This window comes from Saccopteryx leptura, chromosome 5, assembly GCF_036850995.1.
Source record: "Saccopteryx leptura isolate mSacLep1 chromosome 5, mSacLep1_pri_phased_curated, whole genome shotgun sequence".
NCBI classification, from domain to species: Eukaryota; Metazoa; Chordata; class Mammalia; order Chiroptera; family Emballonuridae; genus Saccopteryx; species Saccopteryx leptura.
In genome coordinates, this window is record NC_089507.1 from 204,582,787 (window position 1) to 204,599,548 (window position 16,762).

The window sequence follows — 16,762 nt, forward strand, 5'->3', positions numbered from 1 at the left end:
GGCAGCGGTGGCTGATGCTGCCATGGCCCAAGCCCAGGGCCTGTTTGGCACAGAGGAGACAGTGCCTGAACACATCCAACAGCTGCAACACCAGGGCATCGAATACGACGTCATCACCCTGACAGATGACTGAGCCCCCAGGGGCACAGCGCACACTATGGATGTCGGGGCCAGCCCTGCTGTGGGTGTGGGGGGCACCAGGACTCACCTCCCTGCTCCACCTAGGGTCTCCAAGGGAGCCAGACCTGTGCTATGGGAGTTGGGGGGACAGCCATGGGCACCAGCCAGGTCATGCTGGGCGCCCCAGCCTGCAGGCAGGCTTTGAGAGAGAAATTTATTTTTGTTTGAATGGACCTACAGGTCTCTCAGTCTCAATAAAGGGACCAGAGTCTAGCCCTGGCCAGCTCACTTTGTCCACTTGGTGCTACAGCCTGAAGCAGGCAAGGACTGGGGGAGCAGAAGGAAAGGTGGAACCTGTTACAGCCGCGAGGGGGAGCGAGGGGGAGGCAGCCTAGCCCACAGGGCCTCCAGCCTTCCCCTCTGGAAGGACAGTGCTGACAGCAGGGCGGGCCCTTGTGGCAGAGGCCTGACAGCTTGCCAGAGCCCCCAGCACCCCCCTGGACACCAGAGGAGCACCTGTTCCCTGCACAGGAGTCTGCAAAGGGCAGTGCAGCCAGGAGCCTGTTTGTGCTGAGGCCTGTGGTGGCTCTGAGCTGTTTCTCCTGATCCTCCACTGGAAAACACACCTCTGCCCACTCACTATGGTGACTGCAGCACCAGCAGGCATCTAGTTGTTACCTGGGCACAGCCACCAGTCCTTTGCTCCCAGGATCGGCACAGGCTCAGCTGTGAAGTTTGGGGTTTTCCAGCTAGATGGCGCAGGGCTCTGGACTGTAGACCTGCTGGGCACACTGTGGCCACTGGGTCCCAGTTGTGGGGACAGCAGGGTGAAATGTTAGATGCCGGAGCCCTGGGGGTGGGGTGTTAAGGCCCTGGAATCGAGATGAGCCTGGAGGTACAGGGTGTGATCCCAGAAGTGGCTCCAGGGTCCTCAGCCATCTCTGCCCTCAAGACCCTCACTCATTCTTGCTGGAGAGTTTTTGTATTTTCTTTTACAAATGAAACAAGGTGGCATAGAGTGGGGGGAGAAGACATGGGACCTATTTACAGGGAACTTGGAGTCTGAGGTGGGAAGTCGGGGTAGAGCAGGGAGGGGGAGCCTTGGCAGAGCCATATCTTCCTGTGTCGTTGGCAGCCCGAGAGCCTGAGTCCCAGCAGTCCATACCAGCACCCTGGGGCTCCTCCTCCCCGCAGGATGTGTTAAGTGGGGTGAGACTTGCGGCTAGGGCCCTGCTCTCTGCCCGTGTCCCGGTCCTTGGCCTCCGAGGAGGACGATGTGGAGGAGCTGGAGCCGTGGCTGCGGCCTGACTGCCGGTAGGCGGCGCTCAGCTCCTGTAGCCGCTCGGCTGTCGGCCCCCACTTGGCAAAGCCAGGGTCATTCTGCAGGAAGAGCACGGCTGTGTTGTGGACTGCCTTGTAGTGCATTTCCTCCCTGCAGACAGAGGCACTGGCTCAGGTAGGGCTCAGCCAGCCTGATCAGCCCAGCCCTACAACCCCTGCCCTCCCCGGGTACCCACTTGCAGATGTGCTGGGACCCACTGCGGTACTCATGCTCGAAGGCAGGCAGGACCAGCTGGTGGCGTTTGAAGTGGCTCTGTTCCATGCGGGTGAGAGCAGGTGTTGGGGGTTCCCGCCACTCAGGGATGAACACGATGAAGGACAGGGGCTCTGGCGAGGTCTCCAGCAGTTTCTGTGGGAGGTGGCGCAGGGTGGACGTCAGGGGCTGCCCTCCAGGTGGCTGGTAGTCCTGCCATTCCCCACCTCAGCAGCAGCATACCCACCTCGAAGTGAGAGACCATGGCCTCCATGAGCTCCTCGCAGAATGGAGGGTTGGCCTCAAAGGAACCACTCAGTGGGGAGAAGTCCAGGCAAGGCCTGGGGACAGAGGTGAGCATTCTAAGTCCCAGTCCCTCAGCCAGAAACAGACGCTGCTCCCACCCTTAGGCAGCCATGTTGACGAGATGGCCCTGATCAGGCCAGAGGCCAACATTCATCCTTTTGTCCCCGGACAGGGTGTGGCCATTTCCACTGAATAGATGAGGACAGAGGCTCAGGCTTGATGACCCCAGCCTACAGAGCTGATTAGTGGAGCTCAACTCCAGCTTGGAACCCCCTGTCATCACTGCACGAGCCACACCCAGGAATTCCCCAGCTGCTGGACTCTTCCCTACTGCTGGCCGGGCCCTGACCTCCAACTGGAGACAGCACCACCTCCTAATTGTGCTCACCTCCCCCTTCCCTTCACCCCATTAGTCTATGAGGTCTATGCAATTACTTCTCTTTCCTCCCAGTATTCCAAATATGGGCTAATTCGCAGACAAACCCACAGTCTTGGTTGTGGGGGATCACAGGCTCCCAGAGGTTCAGGGGTTTGTCCAAGGTCACATTTCTGGTGAAGGCAGTGACTACACCCAAGACAGCCCAACTCCAAAGCCCTACAACATTAGAAAGCATCTGGCCAAGGTGGGATCTGCACTCTGGCCTGGGCAGGAGGGCCCCAGCAGCCCCTGGCTCTCACCCGCGGGAGCCAAAGTAGCCATCTGTGTCCGGGAAGGCAGAGCAGTACTGGCGGAAGTAGCAGTTGAGGGGTGATGCGAAGCACTCAAAGCTGACACCAAAGAGCCGGTGGAGGGCCTCGAAGACGTGCACCGGCAGCGATCCCTGCAGGCCTGTCCCCTCGTAGAGGCCCACACCAAACATCATCTGCAGAGTGGCCACAGTCGGCACCTGGTGCTCAGACTTCCCCCGCCCCCCAGAGGGACCCTCCCCTGCTGCCCCGGCCTATACCTGGTACCGTCGGAGAAGACACCAGACTCGAGGCAGGAACCTCTCAAAGGCAGAGTCGTCAATGCAGCTGTAGCGGTAAAGGAGCCACTATAGGACAGAAAGCCAGCGGGCTTCAGCACAGGTCCCCCCTCCGTCACTAGCCTCTTGCTAAGGACTCTGGGTCAAGAAAGATCCAGCCCTCGCTTCTCCCACTTGTGGAGACCTACCTCCCCTTCCCCTAGCTCTTACCAGCTTACTGAAGTAGTTGCGGCTGACCTTGACCATCTCTCCCTTATACCGGATGCATACCACGTTGTTCTCCACATGCATCTCCACACTGGGCATGGGGGGCGCAGGCACAGCCAGCCGTACTGGGTAGCAGTACACCAGGCGGGGCTCCACCTCTGTGGCCTCCACCTCCTCTGTGGACAGGGAGAGCAGTGAGAGGCCACCCACTTGGCCAGTATTCACCTGGGACAGCCTGGATGCCCACTGTGTGCTAGGGGCTTCCTGCCTGTCCCAGTAACCACGGGAGGTAACCCTATCCCGTGGAGTCAGTGTAGCTTTGACAGTTCGGTAACGAAGAGCACGGCCAGGTGATTAATGGGGGCAGGAACTTGTGGCCTCTGTCACTGCTGTGTACTGACACAGGCCCCTGGTGTGCCATGCCTCGGGGCCTGGCAGGCAGGCAGGCAGGCAGGCAGGCTCAGATGCCATGCAGAAGTAGAACTGAACCACCTTCCTTAGAATAGTTACAATAGCTCACTGAGGGATCTCTTGGGGCCACTTTATGTTACCACCGAATCCACACCTGATCCTATTGGCCAGGTTATCATACCTCAGTTTGGGGAAACTGAGGCTTACAGAGAATGGATGTCAACGCAGGTCCACTAACTACTTACCCCCGGCCTGTCTTTCTCCCACCTTCTCTCGTCACTTCTCCCTGTCTCCTAGAGGAGTGCCGAGACAGCCTGGCCAAAGGATACAGTGGGTTGTGTCCCAGACACTGTTGGAGGGGCCGCCCCAAACCATTCTCTTGCCTGGAGGCTGTCTCACTTGTCCTTTCAGTCAGGGCGTAGGACAGAGCTGATGGCACCACAACGGGCTCCCTGCCACCTGGCCCCCTACCTGAGATGTTGTTTTCCTTGAGGATGGCTAGGTGCTTCTCGCGGATCCGTTTGACATACTCCAGGGAGATGTGGTAGATCTTACTGCAGATGCCCTCCACGGAGTCTTTGGCCGCGGCCGAGACATGCGGGCCACACTGTTTCCGCAGGTGCTCCAGGCGGTCCTGGAGGAGACGGGGTGCCAGTGGGTGGGTGGGCAGGGGAGGGCTGCTGGGCTGCAGCAGTCCTTGCTTTGCAACAGCCTCTGCTACTTAACTAGCTGTCTCTTGGACAAATCCCTTGGTGTCTTGGAATCTTACTCAACCATTAAGGGTACACAAAATACTTACCTAACAAGGCAGGCAGAACATTAAGTATGACCATTCTTGTTAAGGACTTAATAAGCCCCTGGCATATAGTAAAGTCCAATAAATGCCAGCACTTAATGGCGTTAGACTGTGCCAGATCCCATGATACTTGCTGAGGAAACACAACCAGGCATAGTCCCTGCTTATACAGCATTTGTAGTCTATCGGGGAAAGATACCCTTACAAAATGGGGTCCTTCCTTGGTCATGGCAGATTTGAAATTTGAGCTTTAGCGACTTGCAAGGATAACTGGGCATTTGTAATTTTGCTGAATCACACATGTGAAAGTGATGAGTGAAAATGAGTCACTCTGGCTAGTGAGCACACACCTACCTTTGTCAATCTCTACGTGTCAAGTACACAGTTACTATGGTGAAGTGCGAAACCTTGTCTCTTGTGAAAAATGGTCCTGAAAAGAAAGCCCATTGCTAGTGCTGGTGGAGAGTTAAAGAAATGATGGGTTTGGGCCAGAGAAAAAGAACTGTTTTGGACACATTAAAGTAGGGAATTGAATTTTGTGGTAACTCAAATATATGAACACACACATCCAAGAAAAAAGTTTGTCGATATGTTTCCAAAAATCTACTCAAGATGTGGACTGTTCATTAAGTTGAAAAGGTAGCTACTGATGGTATGTGGCCAAGCACAGGATTCTATTAAGTACCTTAATGGAAATGCTTTTGGGAGAAAGCCAGGAGCCTAGACAAACATCTCCATTTACATGAGTGGGGACTGAAGAGCATCAAAGGTCTGCTGTTTTGCACAAGAGGCTGCTGTGGGACCCTGCCCAGCCTGGGCAGGAACAGTGGCCTTCTGGGAGAAAGTGGCCACAGAGCCTTTCCATTGGCCTTAGCAGGGCCACTCACCATGTAATCCTCCTTGGAGGCTGAGTGGTCCTTCCGCAGCCAGCTGAAGGTATCCTCCACATTCCACTTGACCACCTTCCTGCTGTCAGGAGATGCACTCCTGCCAGGGGGCACACAAGAGGCCAGTGTAAGTGTCTGCTCCACCCTCCTTATTCCTCCCATCCCACTCCCAGCACCATCTGGGCACCAATGCCTAGGCTTACATGACAGCCTTTCTTCTGCCTTTGGGAGGTGGCACTACTTCTGCCACCAAGAGCAATGACATCCCCATGTAAGCCAATGGCCTTTGCCCCTCCCCACCCCCATCCCATCCCAGACCCACCCTGCCAGGAGGAGGGGAGAGAGCCATACCTGGACTCAATGAGACGCCTAGCAGCCTCTGCGTATTTAAAAAGCAGGCGCTTGGCTTCCTCCCGGAACTTGATTCGGGATAACCTAGTTAGAGTACACTGAGTTAGAGCCCTTCTATGCAGAACTGGATGCAATCTAAGTGGCCCTGGGTCAGCCTCAGCTGTGGGGCTATACCTGATGGGAATGTCATTCATGATTTCACGGAACATAGAAGGAGACACCACCGGTTCACAGTTGCTTGGCAACAGGGGGTCAGAGCCTTTGTCCACGACCTTGCGCTCCAGCATCCAGCGGTTGAAAGACTCCCGAGGTGGCTCGATGCCTGCAGAACAGGAGTGCCGAAGGCAGTCTGACTTTAGTCGGCAGACTCCACGTGGCCCGGCACAAGGGGCATCGTGGGGGTATTAGAGGTGCAAGAGGAAACGACAGCCCGTTAGGTCAGGAGCTTCCATTCTAAGCAACGTTTTCTAGGGCATATTCTGAGAAGCACTAGATTTATAAAATATGTTAATAAGTACTACATAGGGTAAGGGAAGGGATTCTGTATTTCAGTGCAGTTAAGCAAGTTTATTAAGTAATTTATTTAAGGATTTTATTTATTGGCTTTTTTTTTTAATATTTTATTTATTCATTTCAGAGAGGAGGGAGGAGCAGGAAGCATCAACTCCCATATGTGCCTTGACATAGGGTTTTTTTGTTTTTGGTTTTTTTTTTCATTTTTCCTTAGCTAGAAACGGGGAGGCAGTCAGACAGACTTCCGCATGCGACCGACCGGGATCCACCCGGCATGCCCACCAGGGGGCGATGTTCTGCCCCTCTGGGGCGTCGCTCTGTTGCATCCAGAGCCATTCTAGCGCCTGAAGCAGAGGCCAAGGAGCCATCCCCAGCTCCCGGGCCATCTTTGCTCCAATGGAGCCTGGCTGCGGGAGGGGAAGAGAGAGACAGAGAGGAAGGAGAAGGGGAGGGGTGGAGAAGCAGATGGGCGCTTCTCCTGTGTGCCCTGGCCGGGAATCGAACCTGGGACTCCTACACGCCAGGCCAACGCTCTACTACTGAGCCAACCGGCCAGGGCCAAGCCTGGGGTTTTGAACCAGTGACCTCAGCATTCTAGGTCAACACTTTATCCACTGCGCCACCACAGGTCAGGCTATTTATTGGCTTTTACAGAGAGAAGAAAGAGAGAGAGGCAAGGGGAAGGAGTAGGAAGCATCAATTGGTAGTTGCTTCTCGCATGTGCCTTGACCAGGCAAGCTCAGGGTTTTGAACCTCAGCATTCTAGGCTGACACTTTATCCACTGCGCCACCAAAGGCCAGGCGGTATTCTCATTTTTGTGCCATTCTATGGATACATAAAAAGGCTTTGAATAGTGGCTCGTAAATAGTAAGCACTCTTTAAGTATTATTTTTTAAAAATTGTATTAATTCTTTGCTGACACCAGCCACCTTCACATGTAGGCCCTATTCTTGTCCCCGTCTTACAGATGCTGAACCCAGGGGCAGCGCGGCCAAGTAATGAGCCCCAGGTACAGGGCCAGCACTTAGTGGAGCTGGGACTCCCACAGGCCTGTCCCTACAGCACATGCTCCAGCCCTGAGCCCCACTGTGCCATCCCTAAGCCCAGCCGCCGCCCCGCTCCTGCTGACGCTGGAGGAAGACAGGAGGCCGAGGCCCAGGCTGTTACCCTCCCGCTGCTGGCACAGCTCCCGGTAGTGCTGCCGGAGCTTCAGGATGAGCTGGGAGCGGAGCAGCTCCACCTCGGGGTGTGGGGGCAGCACCTCCGAAGGCCCTCGGTGCTTGATGACAGCGTTGGTCTGGATATCCAGATCCCAATAGACCCTGGGGGCACAGACAGGAGCAATGAGGGAAGCAGAACAAAGGGCAGGAGGGCCACCCTGCCAGCCACCACACCCTCAGTGCCGGGCACACTGGCCATCAAGGAGTGGCCCCAAGCCAATCAGCAGGGACTTACTCAGTGGGTCGGAGGAGAGCTGCCTGCTTATCTTCAGGGGATGTCCCCCAAATCTTTAGTGTTGGGGTTCCTGGGACGCTAGGGGAGCTGGGCACCGATGGACCTGTGGGCGTCACAGGGATTTCGATCTGGAGCAAAGAGTCAGAGGCATCAGGTTAGGAGCGTTGGCCGATGGCTCCAGCGCTGTGTGTACCAGGGAGCTGGGCCTCCTGACTGCCCTGCCAGGGCCCTGCCCTTGTGGGGTGCCCGGTGGCTGACTGCCTGCCAGGGAGCCGCAGACACTCACCTTGGGCTTCTTCACACCATTGCCGCTTGGCTGCTCTTCCGAGAGCTGCCGCTTTCGGGGCTTGTTCTCAGCCGGGGGGGTTTCCACCAAGCTTGAGTCTTGGGGCGGTGGGGTCGCATTCAACCCCAAAGGGTCCGACTGCAGGAAAGAGACCAGCAGAGTTGCAACCAGGGCCAGCAGCTTAGGAGTCCCAGGACTGCAGAATCCTGATACCCCAGCCCCTGCTCCTTGGAGAACAGAAGGGGCTGGGATCCAGAAAGAACTCTGGTGCCACTCCTGCCTGCTACTTGAACTGTGAGAGCTTAGGGGTTACTTCCCTTTCAAATTCCCTCACCTTCAAGATGGCCAGGACACCTCACCATTGAGAACCAGAATGAAAGTCAGGAATGAAGGGAAACCTCAAGAAATGCTTGTTTTTTTAAAAAGCAAGGCTGTGTCTGACTGGTGGTGAGGCAGTGGACAGAGCATTGACCTTTAATGCCGAGGTCACAGGTTCAAAACCCCGAGGTCGTCAGCTTGAGTGCAGGATCATCATGACCTCATGGTCACTGGCCCAGCTGAAGCCCCCGGTCAAGGCACGTATGAGAAGCCATAAACGAACAACTAAAGTGATACAACTATGAGTTGATGCTTTTCATCTCCCTTCCTGTTTCTTTGTGTGTGTGTGTCTCTCTCACTAAAAAAACCCAAAAGGTCCTGTGAATGTAATGCCTTTGATGACACCAAAAGTATCATTTTAAGGAGAGCAGTGGGGCCCTTAAATCGCATCCGGTACAAGTCCTGCTCTGCCTCTTACTGGCTGTGAGGTCTTGGGCCAGCCATTCCCCTCTCTGGGCCTCAGTGTCTTCATCTGCAAAACGGGGATGCAAACTGGCCTGACTACCCACAAGAAAAGAAAGTCTGCCCAATTCACAGGGACCCAGCTCCCACCGGACCGCCTGGACCGCCCGGACCACACTGACACTAGTTCCTAGAATGCGCTTGTCCTCCCCTTGCTACTTTCCCTTGGCCCGCCTTCTCGTCTTACCACTGATTCAGAGAAGCCTTCGGAGAACTCCCTCACCCAGACCCAGTCAGGATCCCTGAGGTGCTGTAGCATCCTCAACACTATGCTGCGTTGTAACCCTACTGGCCCTCGCCAGCAGATCGTGCACCCCGAGTGTGCAAGGGCAGGACCACGTCTAGTTTTTTCACAACTCCATCCCAAGCAGAGTACCCCGCATGCAGTACAAGTTGAGTGTCATACACTATTTTAACCATCTATGTACATGCCAGTCTCCCCATATAAGTCTAGGTTCCATAAGGGCAGGTATTGATTCTGTCTTGTTGTCAGTGTATCCGCAGACTACACACATAAAAGCTGTTCAGGATACATTTGGGGAAGACCCAAGTGCCAGAGGCTGCTCTGAGACCCTGCCCGAGGCTGGCACTTACAATTACATCGTGCTGGCCCAGCACGGGCATCTCCCACAGAGACTGGTTGGTGAATCTGTTGAAGTAGTAAGGACGGTTCTCCCTCCTGCTCCAGCACTTCTCCCAGCCCGCATGCACCAGCTCCTCTGTGAACAAGCAGGGAACCCTGGGTCAGGGTTGCTCCTGGGGCACCCTCCTGACCCCGCCACCCTGCCACTGCCCCTTGCCAGTACCTGGGAGGTCCTGCACCAGGCGGACAGGCTTTGGAGAACAAGGCTGGCTCTGATTGGAGGTGCCTGGGGAGTGACTCAGCAAGGACGCTTCCTCCCGGGGGCTGCCGTGATTCTCATTGGCCATCTCAGCACCCACACCAGACCTGCCACACAGAGGACCAAAGGGTGTCAGGGACAGCCGGGCATGGAGGTCAGCTCCACACCCTACCAACCAATTACAAGCTCCACCCCTGACCACCTGCAGATGTGGAGAAATCAATCCAGTCCTGTTCTGGAGGGCCAGCATGGTGCCAGGAAGGAGCCCAGCCATCTAAGTTGTAGTTCCCTCAACTGTTAAATGGGTGCACTCCTGTTGCTCCTTCTGCCTGAAATCCTCTTTTCCCAATTCTCTGCCTGGCTTGCCACTAGAATCACATCCTCCAGGAAGCCTTCCTTGACTCTTCCCTCCCCAAGTAAGGTGGTCAGAGTCCCTCTTCTGGGCCATGAACATCTACTTTGTAGCACTCAGAAAGTCTATGGTCTATCAACTGGGTTTTTTCCCCATTAGACTGTCAGAACTCCCAGGACTAAGAATTGGGTCCAGTTTAGCTCTTTCCAAAGTGCTCAGCAGGGTAGCTGGAACCAACAGGAGATCTGTTCATTTGGCAAATATTTACAAAGCACCCAGTGACAAACAAGACAGAACAGGGCCTATCCTTAAGAAGCTAGTCCCACAAGAAGGAATTATAACTCCTCTTTCCTGCTCCTATCCTGTAAAATCTAACTGCTCAAAGCGCAGCCTGGGAAGGGACATGGCATCTCACTGGGTGCCTCATTTTAAACTACAGACAAGCCAGTGGAGCTGAGAAGGGATATCTAATCTAACACAGTCCTTCATAATCCCCAGGTGAAATTTTACTTAAATATTAGGAAGGAGGTCAGCTCCCTCAGATGTGTATTACCTACTACCACCACCCAAAACACACCCACAAGTCTCAATGGACAATGTAGTTCCCAACCTGGCTGGTAGACTCCTAGGTGGCCAACTGTGGCCAAACTGGTGATCCTAACAGTGTTTTCAGTATATCACAATACCCAAAATAAATCAAGTATTTACCCACCAAAATACCACAAAGGCACAATTTAAACATCGGTTATCTTTGCTTGCTGAAATTTTATCAACTTATTGTGGTCACACTGATAATCTCATGCTGATCAGAAGCTCTGATTGGCTGTTGACAACACCATAAGAATCACTGGGACATCTTTTATTGTAGACTTAGTTGTAGACATCTTTGTTAATTTGGAAAGGGAAAAGTGAATGGTTACTTCATCTGTACAGTTTGGTAGCTAAAAATGCAGGCAGCAAGAGGACATACATACAACAAAAAGGGTCCACAGTGACAAAAACGTTTGGAGCCACTGACCAAGGGGAGAAGAAGCGGGAACTGCCTTGGTTCTCTGGGGAATTGGAGTTCCTGGTGCCTCGGGGCTGAGCCTACAGGTCTCAAGGCTGAATGAGGTCCCTCTTTTTCTCACCCTCTGAGGTCTGCAATGCTAGCATGAGAGGGTTTTCTTCTCTGGCTGGACGGACCCCACGTCACAGGGTCCCACACAGGCAGGGGAGGCCTGCAGAAAGGTTCAGCACAAGTAGGTGGGCTGGTCAGCAGTGGACGGAGTGGGGTCCCAGGGAACTCCGTGCATCAGCAACTGCAGAGCAAATAGGAGAAAAAAGTCACAGACCTGCAAAATGCTACAGGGCAGGGGCAACAGCAAAAGGGGCAATGACAGAGCAAACTGGAAGCTCCCAAGACAGGGCAGGACATGCCGTGGGAGAGCCAGGGTTCCGGGGATGAAAATGGCACTTCTCAAGCTTTCCAACCAACAGGTTCACCCTCACAGACCTGAAGCCTGCAGTCCTACAGAGCTCTGTGTTGAGGAGAGCCCTAAGCCTAATTTAATGTTCTGCTGTCAGTCTTGAAATTTTTAATTAATTCTTAATTAAGCTTTAACAACAGGCCCACATTTTCATTTTGCACACTGGAGCCCTGCAAATTGTATAGCTCGTCCTGTCAACCAAAGTACCCCTCAGACAAGAGGAAAATGAACAACCATACAAATCACAGATGGGGCAAGTTCCAAGCCACCCACAGTGGGTGAAAAACACACTATCTTGAACGAGTTGGGTTTTTTTTAAGCAACAAAGAAAACACATGCAAATGTATTATATTACACAGCGTGTTCAACTTTATTGGAAACTATTTCCCCCAAGAAATACTGTGTGATATTGATGCAGCAGTGGATTAACTCTGCAGAGGAGGCAGAGCAGCACAGCTTAATGAGGCCAAACCGGGACACTGCAGTGCTCCCAAAGCCGGCTCCGCATCAGAATCATCACGGGGCTTGTACAGAAACAGATTTCAGTCCCTCACTCCACACCTGAAGAGTCAGAAATAGAGAGGGGAGGTACACGAGTGTTTGTATTTTTTAAGCAAATCTCAGGAGTGAGACTAAGAGATGAGAAGATCAAATTTTTTGCTTTATAGCACTTCAAATCTTCACCAATTTTTTGCAATTAAAAAAAAAAAAAAAAGGCCTGACCTGTAGTGGCCCAGTGGATAAAGCGTCGACCTGGAAATGCTAAGGTCGCGGGTTCGAAACCCTGGGCTTGCCTGGTCAAGGCACATATGGGAGTTGATGCTTTCTAGCTCCTCCCCACCTTCTCTCTCTGTCTCTCCCTCTCTTCTCTATAAAAAAAAAAAAAAAGGCCCTGGCCGGTTGGCTCAGCGGTAGAGCGTTGGCCTAGCGTGCGGAGGACCCGGGTTCGATTCCCGGCCAGGGCACACAGGAGAAGCGCCCATTTGCTTCTCCACCCCTCCGCCGCGCTTTCCTCTCTGTCTCTCTCTTCCCCTCCCGCAGCCAAGGCTCCATTGGAGCAAAGATGGCCCGGGCGCTGGGGATGGCTCCTTGGCCTCTGCCTCAGGCGCTAGAGTGGCTCTGGTCGCAATATGGCGACGCCCAGGATGGGCAGAGCATCGCCCCCTGGTGGGCAGAGCATCGCCCCTGGTGGGCGTGCCGGGTGGATCCCGGTAGGGCGCATGCGGGAGTCTGTCTGACTGTCTCTCCCCGTTTCCAGCTTCAGAAATGAAAAAAAAAAAAAAAAAAAAAAGCTGCTTTTTTTTTTTTTTTTTTTGTATTTATTTATTTTTTTCTTTCTGAAGCTGGAAACGGGGAGAGACAGACTCCCGCATGCGCCTGACCGGGATCCACCCGGCACGCCCACCAGGGGGCGTCGCTCTGCCGCGACTAGAGCCACTCTAGCGCCTGGGGCAGAGGCCAAGGAGCCATCTCCAGCGCCCAGGCCATCCTTTGCTCCAATGGAGCCTTGGCTGCGGGAGGGGAAGAGAGAGACAGAGAGGACGGGGGGGGGGGGGGGGGGGGGGGGGGGGGGGAGGGGTGGAGAAGCAAATGGGCGCTTCTCCTATGTGCCCTGGCTGCCAGGGCCCCAGCTGCTTTGAATGCAGCAGGTTGCTGATCAAAGTAGCAGCTGGGTTTGGAAAGACCCAGGTTCCAGATCTTTCGACCACTTTCCGATCTGTAAGCGATCACTAGATCTCTACGGTCTCTCCAACCGTACAGTCCAGCATATTGTACACTCTCAATAAGAGATAACTTGCTATTAAAAAAATAACCTGGCCCTGGCCGGTTGGCTCAGCGGTAGAGCGTCGGCCTGGCGTGCGGGGGACCCGGTTCGATTCCCGGCCAGGGCACATAGGAGAAGCGCCTATTTGCTTCTCCACCCCCACCCCTTCCTTCCTCTCTGTCTCTCTCTTCCCCTCCCGCAGCCAAGGCTCCATTGGAGCAAAGATGGCCGGGGCGCTGGGGATGGCTCCTTGGCCTCTGCCCCAGGCGCTAGAGTGGCTCTGGTCGCGGCAGAGCGACACCCCAGAGGGGCAGAGCATCGCCCCTGGTGGGCGTGCCAGGTGGATCCCGGTCCGGCGCATGCGGGAGTCTGTCTGACTGTCTCTCCCCGTTTCCAGCTTCAGGAAAAAAAAAAAAAAATACACACACAAAAAAAAAAAACAACAAAAGATAACCTTTCTAGCCCTGGCAGGTTGGCTCAGCGGTAGAGCGTCGGCCTAGCGTGCGGAGGACCCGGGTTCGATTCCTGGCCAGGGCACACAGGAGAAGCGCCCATTTGCTTCTCCACCCCTCTGCCGTACCTTCCTCTCTGTCTCTCTCTTCCCCTCCCGCAGCCAAGGCTCCATTGGAGCAAACATGGCCCGGGCGCTGGGGATGGCTCCTTGGCCTCTGCCCCAGGCGCTAGAGTGGCTCTGCCCGCAACATGGCGACGCCCAGGATGGGCAGAGCATCGCCCCCTGGTGGGCAGAGCGTCGCCCCATGGTGGGCGTGCCGAGTGGATCCCGGTCGGGCGCATGCGGGAGTCTGTCTGACTGTCTCTCCCTGTTTCCAGCTTCAGAAAAAAAAAAAAAAAAGATAACTTTTCTACTCATTCTGGAGCTTGCCGGCCACCAACATACCGCAGTTTGACAGCCAAGCAGAGAATAAACAATTGTAGGTGCGCAACCAAAGGAACACACCAGAATGTGGTGTCCGATTCCGGGACTGGAAAAAAATGGGGCGGGACCATCCCAGTAATACACCAATCAGAATCCCCCAGCCCAGTAGGGCGGAGTCAAAGGACTTGCAAAGTGCGCAGGTGCGGGGGGGCCCGCGAAGGAGGGGCGACCCCCAGCGCGTGCACACCTTCTCCTCTCCCCCACCCCAGCGTGGGCGGGCTGTTTGGCGCGCGCGCGCCAGCCCATCTCCTGGACTCCGCCCCCCGCCCCGCCGCGCGCTCCCGCCCCCGGGCTGAGGCGACTCAGAGTCGGAGCCCGACACAAAGGCAGTGGCGGCGGCAGCAGCGGAGGGGCCCTAGAGGCCGCTCCGCCCGCGCTCTCCGGGCCCACCTCTTTCACCCAGGCCATCGGCCGGGCCGCTGACCCGCAGGTCTAAGATGGCGGCGGCGGCAGAGACGAAGCAAGCGGTGGCCCCGAGTGGAAAGCGTCGGAGAGGCCGCCGCCTCCCGGCTTCGGACTCTCGGATCCTGGCACGGCTCGCGGCGGGACCATGGCTTCCTGGGGCTCTTACCTGCCCGAAGCGGACTCGAGGGGATGCGGCTACACGTTTTGCTCGGCCGCCCGTTTTGCCGCCTCCGCCTCGCCCTCCCCAGCGCCGCTCCCGCCATCTTGTGTCCCGGGCCGGGACTCCGCGCTGCGCATGCGCTGGTACCGCCTCTGAGGGATCTTGCCGCTGCCTCCCGCCATCTTGAGTGTGGCAGGACTGGCCGGGTTCTCAGACCCTGCTAGCTTTCGTCCCCCTCCCCTTTCTCCCATCTTTCCCTGCTCTTCCATGCGGGTCTGAGGAGGGGGAGACAGCTTTGCAGGCCCTGTAGTGTGGACTGAGAAAGGGACGAACTCACAAGCACACTCCCTGCCTCAGTTTCCCACGCGAGCACACCCGCTGGGCCCGAAGGTCCCGGGTGGGCGGCGCGCCGGTAGGGTCGGACTGAGGGTGCGCACCCGGGGGCGCAGGGCGGGCTTAAAACCTGTGGGGGCTCGGCTTAGGCGCGGAACGGAGGGCGGAGTCCCGGTGACGCAGGCTGTGAATGTAGCGGACCGGGGTCCCAACCCCCGCGCAGCTCTGCCACTTCGAGTCTGTCGCTCACCCTCTCTGGACTTTTGTCCGGTGGGTTTGCTGCCGTTTTCCATATCCAGGCTGCATGCAAATCGAGCCTTCTACCGTAATGAGGTTGCACAGGTTATAAGTGTTCTTGAGTAGAAGAAAGAACAGTTGGTGGAAGACAATAAAGATGGTTTTGCTGAGTTCAGCTGGCTAATTCTAAATATAAAAATTTTACACTGTAAAAAAAAAAAGATAGCTTTGGGCAAAATTGGGAAATTATAAACTAAAGGCATTTGAGGGGCTTCCCAAGACCAACATCTATGACCACTAGTTGCAGTGCAAATCCTCACTGAGACCTCAAACCAGCCACAGATGTTTGCCCAGCAGGAGACTTGTAGTTGCTAGACACCCCACGCGGGGCTCCATGCAGGATTCTTTAGTAGAGGCCCGCAGACTCGCTAGCTCTACCTTCCTCTTGTCTCCGAAGTGAGCTAACTGCAGTGGTAGCTCGAAAAACAAAACTCATGTACTATCCTACTTTGAGCTTCCCACGTGAAGCAGGCTTATAGATACCCCAGCTGGGCAGGCCCTCTGGTGTCCCTGGTGCGTGGCCCCATGCAGCTTGGTGGGGCTGGGAGTGTCAAAACTGGAGGCAATAGTATGAATAATTAAGAAACTAGGATTCTCTATCAAAAAGTCAAGAAGTACGTGTTTGCGAGCATGAGAAAAGGTAACCCTCATACACTTGATGGGAACATGAATTGGTGCAGTGAGTATGGAAAACAGTATGACAGTATGAGGTTTCCTAAGAAAATATTAAAGAACTACCATATGATCGTGGATATCTGTCCAAAGAAAACGCTGATTTGGAAAGATACATGCACCCCTGTTTATGTTTATTGCAGCCAAGATAGGGAAAAGGCCTACATGATACAGATGTGATATAGATATATACTGAAAGACTACTCAACGCTGAGGTTGCCGGTTCAAAACCCTGGGCTTGCCTGGTCAAGGCACATAGGGGAGTTGATGCTTCCTGCTCCTCCCCCACTCCACCCCCTCTCTCTCTCTGCTCTCTATAATGAATAAATAAAATCTAAAAAAAAAAAAGAGTAAATGAAAAACTACTCAACCTTTAAAAAGGAAATTCTGCCATTTGCAACAACATGAATGAACCTTTAGGGTATCATGGTAAGAGACAAACACCATATGATTTCACTTATATGTGAAATCTTAAAAAAGTTAAAGTTATATGCCTGACCTGTGGTGGCGCAGTGGATAAAACGTCGACCTGGAAATGCTGAGGTCGCCGGTTCGAAACCCTGGGCTTGCCTGGTCAAGGCACATATGGGAGTTGATGCTCCCAGCTCCTACCTCCCCTCTCTGTCTCTCTCTCTCTCCCTCTCTCTCCTCTCTAAAATTAATTAATTAATTAAAGTTATAGACTGGCCTGTAGTGGCACAGTGGATAGAGCATGGACCTGGAATGCTGAGGTCACTGGTTCAAAACCCTGGGTTTTCCCAATAGTAAAGACGCACAGGATAAGCAACAAAGCGAAGCAGCCGGGAGTTGATACTTCCCGTTCCACCCCCTCCTCTCCGTAAAGTCAACAAAATATTT

The 16,762-nt window shown here is 54.4% G+C and overlaps 2 protein-coding genes across 7 annotated transcripts in view; one reads left to right on the top strand and one right to left on the bottom strand.

The window, feature by feature from the left end:
* ZNF335 (zinc finger protein 335) overlaps nucleotides 1-7,214 on the top strand; it is a 28,700-nt gene extending 21,486 nt beyond the window's left edge. For 2 of the 5 annotated variants that reach the window (XM_066387642.1, XM_066387644.1), the window contains exon 28: nucleotides 2,133-2,625. In XM_066387642.1, the coding sequence (XP_066243739.1) occupies nucleotides 2,133-2,156 (24 nt within the window). In that variant the 3' untranslated portion in view covers nucleotides 2,157-2,625. Of the gene's footprint in view, nucleotides 1-5; nucleotides 312-2,132; nucleotides 2,626-7,058 lie in introns of those variants that run through there. The other 3 variants (XM_066387640.1, XM_066387641.1, XM_066387643.1) reach the window with 2 other exon arrangements.
* PCIF1 (phosphorylated CTD interacting factor 1) lies at nucleotides 1,084-15,364 on the bottom strand. Of its 2 annotated transcripts, none has more exons than XM_066387646.1 (17): nucleotides 14,609-15,364; nucleotides 10,997-11,167; nucleotides 9,479-9,621; nucleotides 9,267-9,391; nucleotides 7,833-7,970; nucleotides 7,547-7,674; nucleotides 7,259-7,413; nucleotides 5,752-5,899; nucleotides 5,578-5,661; nucleotides 5,227-5,326; nucleotides 4,015-4,177; nucleotides 3,136-3,308; nucleotides 2,908-2,994; nucleotides 2,639-2,823; nucleotides 1,902-1,995; nucleotides 1,638-1,810; nucleotides 1,084-1,500 (listed from the first exon to the last, which is right to left on the bottom strand). In XM_066387646.1, exons 3-17 carry the CDS (start codon nucleotides 9,600-9,602, stop codon nucleotides 1,446-1,448), a joined length of 1,932 nt encoding a protein of 643 aa, XP_066243743.1. In that variant the 5' UTR covers nucleotides 9,603-9,621; nucleotides 10,997-11,167; nucleotides 14,609-15,364; the 3' UTR covers nucleotides 1,084-1,445. The 2 variants fall into 2 exon arrangements, with proteins under 2 accessions (XP_066243743.1, XP_066243742.1); XM_066387645.1 differs by having other exon boundaries at nucleotides 1,084-1,552; nucleotides 14,609-15,363.
* Between the last annotated feature and the right edge of the window lie 1,398 nt (nucleotides 15,365-16,762).